Genomic DNA, 16021 nt, shown 5'->3' on the forward strand with positions numbered 1-16021 from the left:
TCCATGGATGGCAAATTGGCACGACTCGACTCCATCCGTCCCAAAACCATGTCCATGTGTCCTGTCCATCTGATGAACAGGCCAATATGAATCGAGCGTTTGTCTTGTCGATCGAGACATTTCTCCACGTGGCAAACCCGCGTCTGATACTTTCTTAATTACTCTTACCTGCGCTATGCTGGACAGCCTCGACTTTCCCAATCGGATTGTTTCGCCGAGGAGACCATCCACTTTCGACCTCGACTCTGTCTCTGATATTAAACGACTGATTGGATTGGGTTCCAGCTTCCTATTTCCGTTCCTGCAGACTGCTTTCTGCTTTCTACGTTAGCCTCACGCATGGAACCTACGAGAATTCAGCTATTGTAGTCGTTAACCCCGCGCTTCCCGCTGAGGCACCGCCGATGCCATCTTGGCTGCGGTGCTGATGCTCTGATTTAGGTTCAAATGGGCTAGGTACCAGATGATCGAAGTTGAGCTGTGTTGATCGAATCCTTCATCCCACAGATCGCCATCTTACTTGGTGTTTGAGGAGTACCCTGGGTGGCCTATGATGCTCTCACTAGTACTCCGTACGGAGTACACTGTATACGTACTACAAGACCTACCTTTCCTCCACCCTGAGCCGCTCATAGTACCTGAATATTCATAGAGTATCCATGAAGTATGCATTAAGGTCTTCATCTGTTGCATTCTGGTGGGGTCTGATCGAATAAGGCCGTCGTTAAGCGTAATCAGGCAGAAACATGCATTAACATGCATTTGCTTTTGTAATTCCGAGACACAATCGCAGCCTTCGCAGGTCATTCATGCAAGCAAAATGATCACCATATTATTTAGGCAAAAATGGCTGGTAATGAATACTTCCATTGGACTGTTGGTTATATCAGCTTAGTGATTGTGCAACAACCCCAGCGAAGTATATCATTCACACGGAGCATAATCTCTAGCATCACAGTAGTGTCCCTTACTAGGTACTTTACACCTACAAGGTTCAGGCAATGATCAGGCTGACATTGACACTGTAGATAGATCTCCTCTGTAGCGCTGCGGCGCTGCCCGCCTCAGCCCGCAGCCGCAACGCAGATGATCTCCTGATAAAGGAGATCCCGAGGTGACCAGTCACATTTCATTACATTGCGACATCTCGAGTCTCCAGTTCCGAGTTGATCTTCGCAACCTGCAGGAAGGCAATGCAACCTGCACAAGGGGGCAATCCAGTCTCAGACCCGCTTTCGTCCAGCCACCTGCAGGAATCTCAGGGGGCACGATTTGGGCATCAAGGGTCAATCACTCACTTCCTCCGTGTAGATACATGTTCATGTTCATGGTCACGGCGGTAATCTTGGCAATGGGCGATCAGGTAGCTCAGTTGATATCTGCTTTTGGTGGCTGAATGCCTGCAGCCTGCCCCCCGTTTGTCTTTTTGGGTAGGGCGGTTGCGACTTGCGCGTGGGCAGGAGTTGCGTCTGTGGTGATTTACGAGTTACCGTATGTATGACCAGGGTTTAGAGCGGGAGGCGTTCGTAGTCCTTCTTTCGATGCCCTTTTTTCCTCCCCTGAGGGCCATTCGTTGTCCAAGATACGTAGATCTGGCAGCGAGATAAAAGGGACTCCTTGAGATCGCTACTCCGCGGGTTCAGGTAAATGGACAGGCGTCGCTGCTACAGCGGTAAGTTACAATAATCAAATGAGGAAATGTGAACTGTTGTATTTCCGCGACGAGCAAAACTACCAGTCGGTTTCACTCTCGCTACCGGGGTATGCCTTCTTGCGTAACTTCCACAGAGACTTCTCCCGCTGCGCGGCCTCCCAGTGCCGCCGGCTGTTGTTTTCTATCACCGTCATCCAGGGCACGTTGCTAGCGCGCCGTATCCGGTCCCTGAGCACGGCAGACACCATGCCTTGCGTGTCTGCGTCACCCGCTGCGTCCTGACCATCCCGGGTGTCGGCTTCTTTGCGTGTTTTGGCGACAAGTTCCTGGTGGCGCTTTTCCACTGCGCGCGCGGCGTAGTAGTCTTCGCTGATGGCCCAGCTGGGGTTATCTAGCATTCCTCGGACAAGCACGATGCCGTGGCCCTGTTCCAGAGCATCGCGAAGTTTGGATCCTGGGATCGGAGTGATGAGTTCAAGCTTGCATGATGGAACGTCGATGGAGCGGACGAGAGCCAGACCCAGGCAGTTTGAGGCCTTGGGGTCGAGAGGGTTGCAGCTCCCGGAGCCGACGAAGAGATAGGGGAGATCTTCGTTCGGGGTACGTGTTATCATTGATTCAAAAGAGGAGGACGATGTAGGAGCGGCGTCGCCGTGGGAAGCATTCGTAACGTGGTTCATGCCGACGTCTGAAGCGGCATCTGACAGATCTTCAGCACCTTGCATGGCGTCCCGTTGAGAGCTACCCGAAAATCCGGCTGTATCGGCTTGGCCCATAATTGCATTGGGAGACTCGGCGGCAACAACGCCAACGAGCGCTCCATCCAGGGCCTCGTGGAGAAGGTCAGGGCTAATCTGAGAGCCCATTACCATTATTCCACGAATGCCTTGCCGTGGCCCGGCGTAGTCGACAACGAGCGGTCGAGTTCGGGACATGGTTGTATCCAGCCATTGTGGATTATGAATCTCGCTTGGGTGCGACATATGGAAGTAGGATTGTACTTGCATCGAGCGTAATTGGGCACTTGATCTGCTGACGAAATCGGTGGGCTGGGACGGCAGCGTGGTCAGAGGGACTCTAGCTTCCTGGGCAGCCTGTCCGAGGGGCTCCACGACCTCAGAAGGACCTTTCTCGCTCATATAAACGACATCCGACAAACCCAAAGATTTCACTAGCCATGTCGCGACCTCCAGACCGAGCCCGAAGATCCATCCGGGGTAATTGATAATCAGTGGACATTGAGGGTAGCTTGCCAGTAGTGCTCGATAGCGGTCCATAAGGTCCATCGCTGCCAAAACGTAATGGTCAGGGTCTTCCTTTGGAGATGTGGCTCCGATGAGGTGACTCCGGATGATCGAACCATCCTTGGATTCGGCCAATGATGGATGAGTGAACGGCGGACCAAAGAATGGAGAGCGAAGGTGTGCGAGATAAACCTGGCCCATCGGAGAGAATTCCGGTTGTCCAGGATCAAGATCCAGAAAAGCGACTCCGTCAGTATTCCGGTGTTTATTTTCGGTTTGCGGCGCTGGACTCAGAAGATGATTCAAGAGGTAGCGGCTGAAGGTTGATTTCCCTGACGCTTTGGGACCACAGATCAGGACTTTCAATCGCCCCCCTCGCTGCGAGAGCGACCTAATCGCAGAGCTCCATTGCTTTTCAAGATGGAGTGGCCTCAGATGACGATTCCAGGAGTCGTCGGATGAAGTATATAACTATCAGCAGTTAGGTGGCGGATAGACCCATGAACTAGAAGGGAGAACACCTACCACTGAGAAAGTCCTCTTGGTAGACGCAGAAGCGTTCTTCAATGTCAATTTGTCCGCTGGTGTGTTCTTCCCATTCCATATCCGCTGATACAATGGTGACAAGTGCCTGAGTCGATAGATGCCACTGTGACATGACTTGACCTCGATCTCGGCTTCGCCATCAACCCCAGCCACACACTTAATGACGGGCAACGAGTGCGTAGACGGCGCGTAAACCCTGTAGAGCCGCGGCGAAGGATGCAGCTTTGCGCCCATCAGGCTAATCACACCTCGCTTGACCCAAAGGTCGTAATGTCCCAACAACACGAGGGTCTAGTTCGCCATTAGTACAGCACATATACATGTCTCATGCCCTTTCGTACCATCTTCTCTTTGATACAAACACAGAGTGTATGCTCATCACTAGATACGATATTGCTCTTGTTCAACCGTGTCTTTGAGAGTGGAAAATTCTGGACCTGCGGGACGTCATCGGCCGGTGATTCATAGCTGTGGAGAGTTAGTGCATGTGTTCTTCTGAAACGACTTTCCTACACTCACCCTTCAGCATCATCCTCCACAGCAATGGCTCCCACGCCATTTTCTTCCTCCAGTACATCCTCATCCTCTTCCTCGGCGGCGTCGGAGGTCTCAGCATCCCCCTTCTCCGGAGCTGGTGTCCGCTCTGCAATCTGTGCTCTTGCGGCGGCAGCAGACCTTTGAGGCTGCTTTTCAGCAAGCTCAGCAGAGCTCAAGGTCCCTGCCTTTCTCCTCGTAGAGCGCCTCGGCTGTACCCGATCGTTTCCGTTAGCGGCCTGCCTCGCGGCGCCCTCCTCAGGTGACCACCGCGCTCTTTTGGATGGCGGCTCGACGACAGATTCATTCTGTGCGGTCTTCTCTGGCTCTACAGGCTGCGCTTGCTGTTGCCGAGCTTTGCGCGCCGCAAAAGCGCTGACCGGAGCTAAGACAGAATTTCAGTTAGCTATCGGCTTCAGAGTGAACAAGAGCACGGAGAGAGATTGAGTCTGTACCAGTCGCCTGCTGCTTCTCAGCTTTTCTTTTCATGAGATTGGGATGCTGAGCGCAATTGGCTCAAGATTATGAAAATGAAAGAATGTATTCAATGGAAAGGCGGCACCACAAAAATCTCATATCATCGCGGATTGCGGACTTTAGAGGGTGGTCTGTGCTCCGCGGAGGAGAAAAAAAAGTTGTCGGCTCACTAGATTTCACGGCGGAATAACCTCACGACTTGCGGAGTCAGCTCATCAACAAAACTTTCACTAATCATACATATATGCCTCTGTTCGGCACAAGATTATATTGATTTGTTGGCATTTTGCAAATATACCTTGAGCGCAGCCAGCAGGCCGAGGCTGCAAGTCCCGAACACTCCGCATCGAAATCTCAAACGCTTCCTTTTGACAGACGGCTCTGTCGAAGCACAATGGCGCCAGCTAAGTCAATTAAGAAGACTGCCTCGGACAGCGAAAGCAATTCGAGCAGCAGATCGACATCACCCGAACCAGCGAAGAAGTCGGAATCGGATCGCGAGACTGAAGATTCGTCAAGCTCAGGATCTGAGTCGGAAGATTCGGCCAGCTCCGATTCTGAAAGTGTCCCTTCGTCCCCAGAGATCAAGGCTTCCAATACGTAGGTCCTATCGCTTACTTTGTTCTCGGAAACTGTCAAGCTGACGAGCATAGCTCATCTACAAACGATTCCCTCTACCCAAGACCTCCTTACAAGCCACCGTCAGGCTTCAAAGCTGCGAAGAAGCAATCACCACCGTCTTCTACCACTTCCTCCCTCCTTTCCGACCTTCGCGGCAAACAACTCTTCCATATCACTGCGCCCGCCTTCCTCCCTCTCTCCAAAGTCAAAGAGGTGTCCCTGGCGAAGATCTTACAAGGGGAGCCGGTACTTAAGCACGAGAGCGTGCAATATGGTATCCCATCCGAGAACATTGGCCAGGGCGACTTGGGTGGGAAGAGTCTCCTCCTTTACGATTCGAAGACGCAGACATACTACAGCGCACCTGCCACTACCATGCCTACCTATCACGTACAAGAAATGATCGACCTCCCTAAAAGCTTAGGGACCGACGATGCAGTATTGGCAGCAGCACAGGATCAGATCAAGCCACCAAGGAAGCAACCGAAACATCTGAAGATGCGGTTTCGCCCGGTCGGTAGTGGAGAGGGTCCACCAGAGACGATCGGTTCGAGTTCGGAAGAGTCCGAGGGAGAAGGAAAGCCAACTTTCAAGTTTCCCAAAGAATCAAAGACCGAGCGCGAGGAAAGAAAACGGAAGCACGCCGAAGAAGTGGAAGGATCCCAATCGGGTGGCTTGCCCAGGAAGAAGTCCAAGAAACAATCTGTCGATGCATCACAATCAAGCAAAAAGCGAGATGAGAAGAAACGGAAGAAGGAGAAGGCGTGATGAATGTCGAAATGAGAACTGTATTTTCATGTTGTTCATAAGCGAAAAAAGTTGTCCAATTGACGGGATTGCGCATCATGGCCAATGGTGCCTGCACTCTGATCTTTCGATCTCTAAGAAGAAGCATCTATGCACTAAAAATCAAGTCCTGGATGCTCAAGTCTGGAATCTAGTACTACCATATTTCTCTGAAAACAAGCTATACAGACTTGAAGATATCCACAATATAGTGCTGCTCTCGACCAGACTCCGTTGCTCCAGGTTCCCAAGCCAAATTGGAGCACACTGCACAGCCACTGATACCGGCAATCAGCCTCGTGCTTGTACTAGGCCCAAAGGTACTCGATGAGCGGCAAATACTTAGTACAGAAAGATCAATCAGATATCATATGATCTTAGATCTCAGACGCGACTTAGGCCCTTGGAATTTTGGCTTGATCGTCCCACGATCTTACTATCTTCATGTCACGTCCAGCTCAGAGAAGCGACGGTAATGTAAATTACAGACAGATCAAAGAGGGCGATGACATAAGGCAGTTGAGCGATGGCAAGTGCTTATGATTGGATGAATACCGTGCCTCAATCACATGCAATCCCCATGATTGGTGGGGCCAGGGACTGATGAACAGCTGATACAGACAAGTGACGCCAGAGGTCAAGCTAGGGCGTTGGGCTTGTTCCTCTCTGTAAGTACTTGCTTAGAATCACTGCACATTGTTCATTTCCTGCAACTCTTTCGCTTTGTGGATCTTCATCTGGAAGATCATGCCTTAGTCTTTCTTTTCAGCATGACTCTGAGCCCTTCCCTTCTGTCGCCCTAATGACACCCTCCTCAAGCGTTTCCGTGCACTGATAACAATCTTGTGGAAGGCCCTTATCAGTTTGGAGTACTATAGAGACGGTGAGCATTCATTTATCTCGTTCTCTTTCGTTCCCTTTTTCTTCATCACTTATAGGGCATGCTGCTTGTTGTGGACCAGTGAACTGATTGACAGGATTATCTGTCTATTGTAACACTAGGTTTACTCAAAGCCCTGGTTGTGACATCTGGCTTGTTGCCTCCAACCATATCCGTGGACAACGCACTCCTTCAACTGCAGTCATCATAGCCTCGTCGCTCCGCACCTTAAGGCTGCGGCCGCGATTTACCACTGCATTTCTTTACCTTTTTAGGTCTCAGAGAATCACTTAGGTTCTGATCTACGTCGAGAATGCGCCCATTTCTGGACGATGCAAAGCGACGGGTGGACCGCAAGCTCAGCGCAAGCAGACAGTCCCTGTCCACAAGCCGTCTTCTTCCCAGTGCTTTGCCGGATAGACTGAAAGACAATCACGATGCCCAGGTCGACTTTACTGCACCTCCCGGAGGATCTGGCTCTCGCGAGGGCCATCTTCAATACATGCAACAATCCATATTTGGGATGATCGCCGCTGTTGGCTCCAGGTCTGATTTTCATGCGCGGTTTGACGAGTCAAGTGACAGTGATGGAGAAACAGAGCAGCGACCAAGAAAGGAATCTTCTGTCAGGAAAGGAACGTCTGCGTCGGCAAATACGTCCTCCCTCGAACCGAGCCAAAGATCCAGTTCGCGGACCGATGGGAAATCAGAGAAGGAGTCGGGCACAAGAGGCCGTCGCCATCGAAGGACAATATCGGACCATAAATTATTTCGGCCATTTAAGTCGAACTCCAAGCATGAGCCACAGACCGATCCTTCAACGGGCGATGAAATGCCCAGCGTTTCACCTCCTACACGGCCGCGCAGTGCCACTCCTCGAGCAGCTCCTATCCTGAGCCGTATGGTCGAAGCTCAAGCCCAATTTGATTTGAAAACATCGTCTACCGAACGCTCCCAATCTTCTCTCGATGAAAGTGGCGAGAAGGGCCCTCGCGACGCATCCGTGTCCCCCCTCTCTACAAGGCTGATGGATATGTTCGGCTTTGACAAACCAGAAAAAGTTCTTGTTGAGTATGCCTGCTCACTTCTCCAGAGCATGCTTTTACAGGGGTACATGTACGTCACCGAGGGACACATCTGCTTCTACGCCTATCTCCCCAAGAAATCTACAGTGGCTATCAAGTCTGGGTATCTTTACAAACGTGGTCGAAAGAACCCCAAGTACAGCCGCTACTGGTTTTCTTTGAAGGGTGATGTTCTTTCCTACTATGCCGACCCGTCAAATCTCTACTTTCCGAGTGGTCATGTCGATCTTCGATACGGGATTTCTGCCTCGTTGGGCGAACCGAAAGAGAAAGGGAGGGAGCCTAGAGATTTTCAAGTCACTACAGACCAGAGAACGTACTATTTCAGAGCTGATAGCTCCATGAGTGCGAAGGAATGGGTAAAGGCCCTGCAAAAAGTGATTTTTCGGACACACAACGAGGGGGAGAGCGTCAAGATATCTTTTCCGATCGAAAGCATTATAGACATAGAGGAAAGTCCTATGGTAGATTTTGCCGAGACGTTCAAGATACGTGTGATTGAGGATGATGACTCGTACGCGATTGATGAGGTACGTCTCTTGATTACGATCCTTCTGCACAAGGCTCATGATTCGCAGTATTTCTTCACATTCTTCAACTCCGGCCGGGAAGCATTCGAGTTCCTTAGAAGCCTCATTAATGACCAATCTCTGAAACATTCTTCTCAACACCTTTCGCCGCAACCGGACCTGTCACCTCGGTTTGATCGTACCCGCAAATCTCGAAACAGGTGGTCGTTGACCACCGGGACGAGTAGGATTCTAGGTAATAGCAGAGCTGAGACGCAGCGGAAAAGGAGTGTGAGCACGAGTCATATGAGCCTCGCGCATGATGTTATAAAATCATCGCCGGCAACTCGACACCAGGACTCGTCAGACTCGATATTGAATTCTTTCGAGCAAGGTTCTGAGTCCTCAGCTGCCTGGCAATCGATGACAGATGCGGCAGAATCAGCGAGCCAGATCTTGAATCGCAGTGATGTCTTTCAATCTCCTACTATTTATAGTCTGGACAGAAGACCTTCTGGCGGAGAAAGAAGAGGAAGACGCAATTCTGACGAAACGGCTCGATCACTATCCACGCGTGCTAATGCTGGTACCGCTCACCAGATCGATGAGCTTGGCAGACGAACGGATGGAGATACAAGTGAACGTGAGGCTCGGGATTCCACCGGTGAATCAGACCAAGACACGCAAGATCCGACTAAATCCTTCTCGGGTGCGCCTTCTCTGAACGAGCTTGTCAAAGCCGGGGTATATCCTCTCCAGCGTGCAGCAGGTCTTGCCGAGTACTTGAGGACCCGGTCAAAGCAAATGAGTAATCTCCTGGCCATTGAATCTATGGGCTATCTAGAGAAAGTCTCGGGAATGTGGACTGGCGGTCGAAAACATTATGGCGAGGCAGAAGATGTCTTGCCAGATGATCAGGACGTCGATCCAGAAGACAAGGAGGACGGCTGCAACTATGGCGACCGTTTCCGTGCGCACTTTGCACTACCGCCGACGGAGAAGCTGCAAGCCACATACTTTGCGTACCTGCACCGGGTGCTTCCGCTCTATGGCAAGATATACGTCAGTCAGAAGAAGCTGTGTTTCCGCAGTCTTATTCCTGGGACTCGTACAAAGATGATTCTGCCTCTAAGAGACATTGAGAACGTTGAAAAGGAGAAAGGCTTCAGATTTGGCTATCACGGTCTTGTTATTATTATCCGCGGACATGAGGAGTTATTTTTCGAATTCCGTACGTCTGATGCTCGGGATGACTGCGCTGTTACGCTCCATCAACATCTGGAGGCTGTAAAGTTCATGGCAGAGTCAGGCTTGCTAGCTGAGCAGGAGCAGGACGAGTCCGAGGCAGCGATGGCAGAACACCGTATGCTTCAAGAGGCCAGATATGATGATTATGGCGAAAATGACTTGCGGCCCTTGAATGAGTCTTCTGAGCAACATCCGATTTTTGACGATCCTCGCGCTTCAATCGTCAACTTCAAACCGGCCGAGTCTCTTCGGATCACCTGTCTGACGATTGGCTCGCGAGGCGATGTGCAGCCATACATAGCCCTATGTAAAGGGCTGCTTGCAGAAGGCCATAGGCCAAAGATTGCGACCCATGCAGAATTCGAGCCATGGGTGAGAAAGCATGGCATTGATTTTGCTCCGGTGGAGGGTGACCCAGCGGAACTCATGCGCATTTGCGTTGAGAATGGGATGTTCACGTATTCCTTTCTCAAAGAGGCGTCGCAAAAGTTCCGGGGCTGGATTGACGATCTTTTGTCGTCGGCATGGGCTAGCTGCCAGGACAGCGATCTTCTCATTGAGTCACCCAGTGCCATGGCGGGTATACACATCGCCGAGGCGCTGAGAATCCCTTACTTTCGTGCCTTCACAATGCCGTGGTCACGGACAAGAGCTTACCCACACGCCTTTGCTGTGCCTGAGCACAGAATGGGCGGTGCGTACAACTATATAACCTACGTGATGTTTGACAACGTCTTCTGGAAGGCGATCGCCGGGCAGGTGAATAGATGGCGGAAAAACGAGCTCGGCCTAAAGGCGACTACCCTGGACAAGATGCAACCGAACAAAGTCCCATTCCTCTATAACTACTCTCCCTCTGTAGTACCGCCACCGTTGGACTATCCCGACTGGATTCGAATTACCGGATACTGGTTCCTTAACGAGGGGACCGACTGGACTCCTCCAGCCGCCCTGTCTGAATTTATCCAACGTGCTCGCGAAGATGGTAAAAAGATAGTTTATATCGGCTTCGGATCAATAGTCGTATCTGACCCTTCGGCACTCACCAAGACAGTGATTGAGTCAGTCCAGAAGGCTGATGTTCGCTGTATTCTCTCCAAAGGATGGTCCGATAGGCTCGGCGATCCTGCCAGTGCTAAGCCAGAAGTACCACTGCCGCCAGAGATCCACCAGATTCAGGCTGCGCCGCATGACTGGCTCTTCTCGCACATCGACGCTGCCGTTCATCATGGAGGAGCGGGTACCACTGGGGCGAGCTTGCGTGCTGGGGTTCCTACGATCATCAAGCCTTTCTTCGGTGATCAATTCTTTTTTGGGTCGAGAGTAGAGGATTTGGGCGTGGGGATTTGCATGAAGAAGCTTAACGTGAGCGTTTTCTCGCGGGCACTCTGGGAAGCCACCCATAGCGAGCGAATGATCATCAGAGCACAGGATCTAGGCGCAAGGATCCGTAATGTAAGTGACATTTTTGTGATCAAGCACTCGTGGTAACAGATCTGTTAACAATCGATCACAGGAGGATGGAGTAGCAACTGCTATCCAGGCCATTTACCGGGACCTCGAATACGCCAAAACGTTGGCCCGCCAGCGCTCTATTGCTTCATCCACGCCTTTTTCGCCAACGCCCTCTGCCAAAACGACGGCCGAGCAGGATGCTGATGATGATGTCGAAGACAGTGAGGAGTGGACGTTTGTTGGCGACGATACTGACATGGAGATGTCAAAGAGGTTACGAGATAGGGCGATTTCCGATGCTGATATGCTGCCCGATCGATTGCTTGCCAATTCCAATCCCGGTGATTCTGGACCGGGAAGGAAATTGAGTGGCCGCTAAACGCGGCTGAGCCGGGGGTGTTGTTGTCTTGGGGCATTCACCTTGCCAGAATATTTTACGATTTGATGACATTTTCTTTCTTAATATTGCCATCCACTACGTTGATTGATGATTCGGTTAGGGGGTTGTGTTTAGAAGGCACTCCAGCTCTGGTTCTTGGTTCGGTGTGCATTCTGCATAGAGTATAATGTTTGATCGTTTGATATCATGGTGTTGGCGCTTTCACCTACCATGATCATCTGTGTGAACCCATTCCGCCATCTTGTTGTATCTCCCAGTTCGAGAAGACATGACTTATTTCTGGACGGGGCTTGATATATGGTGCTACGATGTCATTTCCAAAGCGACCCCTTCCTTCAGATTGTGTCTACTTCATCCTGGCGATCAGAAGAAGTGAAGCGTTTACGTCGCTTGGTCAGCGGTTATTGATGATAGAATGAATTGAATCTTGCGCGAATAGAATGGCAAGTCCATTTATATCCTCGATCCCCGTGTAGCATGGCTGATGAGCCACTTGATTCTACCGTCCTGGTAGTGGTCGCCCGATGGCCATGACCGTCAGGCTTTTGATGTATTAACGAACACGGCAGCGCTTCAGCAATCCAATCCCAAAAGATTGGTCAACATAGAATACGGAGGAGAAAAAGGAGAGGCCTCTCCTCGTCGGATGTGAATGCTATGTAAGGCGCTCGTCATGACATAATAATTGAGGAATTGCATTACTGGTTTTGAACATTTAGCCACCTGACTTACGCTTGTCGGTCGCTTCTTCATCGTCATCCCCCTTGCCTTCAGCCTTTTCTTTCCGCCGCTGTACAACGTCCCAGTTGTAGACACGAGCGGTAGCGACTTCGATGGTCTATGTCAAACATCAGTCAGAACTCAACAGCAAAGGAAACTGGACTCCTGCACGCACGGTAATCTGCTCCCTCAGAAACTCCAGATCCTCATCACAGTTCGCTAGACTCTGCTCTGCGGCAGAGAGCTTCTCCGAGAGCATCGTCTCGGCCTCCGGGATGGGGTACGCGAGCATAACGTTCGCCCCGAGCCAGAGGTATACTTCTTCCGTGTCGGTGGGGAGATTTGCGCGCGCGCGTAGAGGGTATCGTTTAACTCAAAGCTGGTTTCGAGAATTGAGGAGTTTGTCTGCCATTACCCATTTCATTCAGCATGCAATTACTGCAAAGTGGTATTATCGGTGACTGGACTCGATGACCTACTTCTTTCTGCATCTTCAAGAACCGCACGACGTCTAATGTCTTCTTGATGTCGGGGATCTTTTCTCGGAGGCCCGCCGCTCGGCGCTGGGTGTTGAGTTCCATGAATTGGTATTTGGAGATCATCTCCTGGAAGCGCTGCAGGGTGGGTTCCACGTCTGCGCGCGAGGCGACGTAGTCGCTGACATTGTCGATGAAGGGAGCGGCGGGGATTCCGCGTGGGTTCGTTTGTGTTGTTACGGTGCTGGAGTAGAGTGGTTGTCAGTTCTGAAGTGCTGCTGCGGTGGACTGGAGGGGGACGTGAGGGGTGATGAACTTTTCTTTCTCCCTCGCGTTTCCAACTTACCTGGCTTTCTTGTCTGCCATTGTGGAGTTGAGTGACGGCAGACAAAGTCCCACCCCCGGAATTACGATATTATGCGAGTAGAGAGGGATATGGCGAAGAGGGCTGATCTGAGGATGGCGGGCGATGAAGCCGGTGATATTATTGATTGGAGGTGATGGATGTGGGGGAGCTCACTTGCCTAATCTGGCAAGGTCCCATTACCGTCATTATATTATCGCCCGGCCAAGTTTCCATACTTCCATGTATCTACAAAGTACCTAGACAACATCCATACCGACTATCGCAATATATTGATATTATAACGGACCATTGATGAAATATGGACTGAAACTCTTATATACCCTATCGACATCCAACCGCCCACCACAAACACCACCATGGTCCTCCTCGTCACAACCACTCATATCATCTCCGCACTCGAAGCCGTTCCCTCCTCTTCTCGCAAGGAGCTGGGCCTCCCCGACTCTCTGAGTATCAACTCGCCAATCTCGCACGAGCAAGTGATCCATCTATCACGCTACTTCCGCAATGGAGCGAACAGCACCAGCTCCGATCCGAGCCCAGACAGAAGCCTCAACTCGCTCCTCCGGGGCACAAAAGTCTACGTCCCTCCTCCGCCTAAGAAACCTGAACCTGTACGTTCTACCCCCTCTCCCTCTTCCTACTGCAGGTATTAACCAATATGATCACCAGAGCCCCGAGTACCTCGCCCTAAAGGCCCGCCTCCTCGCCGCCGCCGAAGCAGACGCCTACAACCGCATGACAGCCACAACATTCACACCCTCCGCACCAAGGCACAGCGGGCCCTCGCCGATCTTCTCCTCCTCCACGCCGACTCTCTCTGCCCTTCACGACTCTAAAGCACCCGCCGGCGATACGGAGACGACAGACCCGCTCACCCCGTCACTGGTACTGAACATTTTCCTCTCGGTGCTCATCACAGGGTTCAGCGTGTACTGGGCGCTGACGAGCTTCCGTACCCCTGATATCTTGGTGAGCTCTGTATCCTCTTTGTGGCGGGGACAGCCACCCAGCAAACCGAGTGCGAATAGGGTGAGCGGGGGCGCGTCGGAGCCGGTGCGGGTTCTGGTCTCCCTGTTCGCCGCGCTGATGGTGGGCGTGGCGGAAGTTTTGATCTATGCGATTTATCTTCAAAAGGTTGACCAGGCACGGGCGCGCGAGAGGCGCATCAAGGAGCGGAAGGAGGTAGTGGAGAGTGATGTGGTTGGGGGTCGAGCCGGCAAGACGGATAAGGAGGGGATCCAGAGTATTGATGGAGATCAGGAGACGATATGGGGAAGGGGTGCGAATGGAGGCGTGCGGCGGAGGATGAGGGAGAAATGGGAGGAGAAGGAGAGTCAGAGGAACCAAGATAATGCGGGATGACTGTAAGTTACGATTTCATTCTGTCGAATGATCAAAGAAATGGATTTATTCGTCCGGATGCTCCAGATCTCTGGACACCGGAGCGGAAATGACAACAGAGTCATAAATTAATGCATGGTATTTGTCTATCAAAATCTAACCTCAAATCTACAGTGTCGCTTGTGGCATCAGAATCAGCGGATATGCTGCTGCTCAAGTCATTATAATTAATGGTCGTCAGTAACGGGGTGCATCATGCATCGTTTCATCATGTCAACAGGTTGGGAGAAATCGCTTTTGTTGAGACTGGCAGACTGTCAACAGTCTCGATCGAGGAAATGGGTATCAGGGAAAATGAAAAGAATCAAACCCGCTTCTCGAGAAGGAGGTGACCCGTTGGGATCTTTGCGACGAAACCATCGTCTCGGCTGAAGACTTTTTCGCCTCGCACCCAGGTTTCGCGGACCATGCCTCGAAGGGTACGGCCCTGGTAGGGGGAGCACTTGTTGCGGAAAAGCATGGTGCTGGGCTTAACGACCCATTCGGCGGTGTCGTCAAAGACACAGATATCGGCGTCAAAGCCCGGGACCAGGTCGCCCTTTTGGTTCTGCAGGCCGACCTGCGCCGCAGTGTTGGCACAGCACAATCGCACAATATCCTGAAGGGCACGCTTCGTGTTGGCGTCATCGGGGGCGGAAGTCAGGTTCTTGCGACGGCTGAGCTCGGTCCACATGATAGGGAGTCCAAGACCGACGGATGAGATTCCACCCCAGGCGGAGAAGAAGCTGCCGGGGTTTTCGACCTCGCCATTGGCAACATGATGGCCAGGAATATGGGATGGCAAGAGTTTCAGGTCAGGTGTGCAGGGAGAGTGGTCCGACACTACAGTCTTGATGACTCCGTCCTCGGCATGACGTTCGAGTTCGGCCCAGAGGCCGTCCTGGTTCAATTTGGAGCGGATGGGAGGGCAGCACTTATGACGAGTGTCACCATCGCGAATCTCCTCAGCGGCGAGTGACAGATAGTGGAAGCACGTTTCGGCTGTGATTCTGACACCATCGGCGCGGGCTTTGCGCAAGAGAGGAATCACCTCCATGGCTGATAGGTGGACAATGTGCAGTGGGAGATTGGGGGCCAAGTGAGCCAGTGACAGGATCTCCTGCACGGCGCAAGTCTCGAAGACTGAGGGACGGGAGGCAAGGAAAGTGGAGTAAGCTTCCACAGGACCTGCTGGGGCCGCAGGGGGGTCAGAGGTACTGACAGCGTCTCCAACAGAGGCCGCGATGGGGGGTAACATCTCTGCGTGGAACATGAGGGTTGTGGGTTCATGGGCCAACTCCTTCATAGCCAACTTGATGTCCTCGGACGAGACAGCGGGGAACTCTTCCACCTGTCAAAGGATAAAGCGGTCAGTGGTGCACCGAAGAAACGCACGAGGGAACATATACATACCCCACTATCGATAAGGAAACCCTTGAAACCGCGCACACCCTGCTGGACCAGAGCCTTGAGCTCGCCAGCATTGCCAGGGATGATACCGCCGTAGAAGCCAACATCCACCCAGCACTTGCCCTCGGCGGCCTGAATCTTTTCGTTCAGGCCGGCAACGGTTGTTGTTGGAGGAATGGCATTCAATGGCATATCAATCACTGTGGTAACGCCACCAAAGGCGGCG

General features: G+C 51.8%; 6 protein-coding genes across 6 annotated transcripts; 3 read left to right on the forward strand and 3 right to left on the reverse strand.

Annotated features, from left to right (window-relative positions):
• Positions 1-1731: 1731 nt before the first annotated feature.
• On the reverse strand, positions 1732-4467 carry grc3 (putative RNA processing protein Grc3; the record flags this gene model as incomplete). The annotated part of the gene is made up of 5 exons (XM_024821880.1): positions 1732-3369; positions 3424-3735; positions 3786-3912; positions 3964-4363; positions 4434-4467. 5 exons carry the CDS (start codon positions 4465-4467, stop codon positions 1732-1734), a joined length of 2511 nt encoding a protein of 836 aa, XP_024686725.1.
• Positions 4468-4650: 183 nt separating this feature from the next.
• Positions 4651-6040, forward strand: P174DRAFT_446794 (DNA-directed RNA polymerase I subunit RPA34). The gene is made up of 2 exons (XM_024828623.1): positions 4651-5055; positions 5109-6040. The coding sequence occupies exons 1-2, from the start codon at positions 4850-4852 to the stop codon at positions 5842-5844; spliced, it is 942 nt and encodes a 313-aa protein (XP_024686726.1). The 5' UTR covers positions 4651-4849; the 3' UTR covers positions 5845-6040.
• A 1015-nt stretch (positions 6041-7055) lies between these two features.
• On the forward strand, positions 7056-11418 carry atg26 (UDP-glucose:sterol glycosyltransferase; the record flags this gene model as incomplete). Its single annotated transcript, XM_024821910.1, has 2 exons — positions 7056-11039; positions 11101-11418. The coding sequence occupies 2 exons, from the start codon at positions 7056-7058 to the stop codon at positions 11416-11418; spliced, it is 4302 nt and encodes a 1433-aa protein (XP_024686727.1).
• Positions 11419-12154: 736 nt separating this feature from the next.
• On the reverse strand, positions 12155-13001 carry P174DRAFT_415894 (tubulin-binding prefolding complex subunit PAC10; the record flags this gene model as incomplete). The annotated part of the gene is made up of 4 exons (XM_024824450.1): positions 12155-12277; positions 12335-12531; positions 12635-12879; positions 12982-13001. The coding sequence occupies 4 exons, from the start codon at positions 12999-13001 to the stop codon at positions 12155-12157; spliced, it is 585 nt and encodes a 194-aa protein (XP_024686728.1).
• A 236-nt stretch (positions 13002-13237) lies between these two features.
• Positions 13238-14614, forward strand: P174DRAFT_4905 (TMEM199/VMA12 family protein). The gene is made up of 3 exons (XM_024830809.1): positions 13238-13616; positions 13675-14369; positions 14521-14614. Exons 1-2 carry the CDS (start codon positions 13359-13361, stop codon positions 14365-14367), a joined length of 951 nt encoding a protein of 316 aa, XP_024686729.1. The 5' UTR covers positions 13238-13358; the 3' UTR covers positions 14368-14369; positions 14521-14614.
• Positions 14331-15750, reverse strand: P174DRAFT_436528 (allantoinase alX). Its single transcript, XM_024826072.1, has 2 exons — positions 14521-15750; positions 14331-14369 (listed from the first exon to the last, which is right to left on the reverse strand). The coding sequence occupies exon 1, from the start codon at positions 15689-15691 to the stop codon at positions 14711-14713; it is 981 nt and encodes a 326-aa protein (XP_024686730.1). The 5' UTR covers positions 15692-15750; the 3' UTR covers positions 14331-14369; positions 14521-14710.
• Positions 15751-16021: the final 271 nt, after the last annotated feature.

The sequence above is a fragment of the Aspergillus novofumigatus genome, assembly GCF_002847465.1.
Source record: "Aspergillus novofumigatus IBT 16806 chromosome Unknown P174scaffold_1, whole genome shotgun sequence".
Taxonomy (NCBI): Eukaryota; Fungi; Ascomycota; class Eurotiomycetes; order Eurotiales; family Aspergillaceae; genus Aspergillus; species Aspergillus novofumigatus.

Excerpts from the sequence above, each read along its gene's own strand:
- P174DRAFT_436528 (XM_024826072.1), bottom strand. The coding sequence starts at position 15,691 with ATGAAGGAGTTGGCCCATGAACCCACAACCCTCATGTTCCACGCAGAG.
- P174DRAFT_446794 (XM_024828623.1), top strand. The coding sequence starts at position 4,850 with ATGGCGCCAGCTAAGTCAATTAAGAAGACTGCCTCGGACAGCGAAAGC. Across the intron at positions 5,056-5,108 it reads GAGATCAAGGCTTCCAATAC|CTCATCTACAAACGATTCCC; the intron begins GTAGGTCCTATC and ends TGACGAGCATAG.
- P174DRAFT_4905 (XM_024830809.1), top strand. The coding sequence starts at position 13,359 with ATGGTCCTCCTCGTCACAACCACTCATATCATCTCCGCACTCGAAGCC. Across the intron at positions 13,617-13,674 it reads CGCCTAAGAAACCTGAACCT|AGCCCCGAGTACCTCGCCCT; the intron begins GTACGTTCTACC and ends TATGATCACCAG.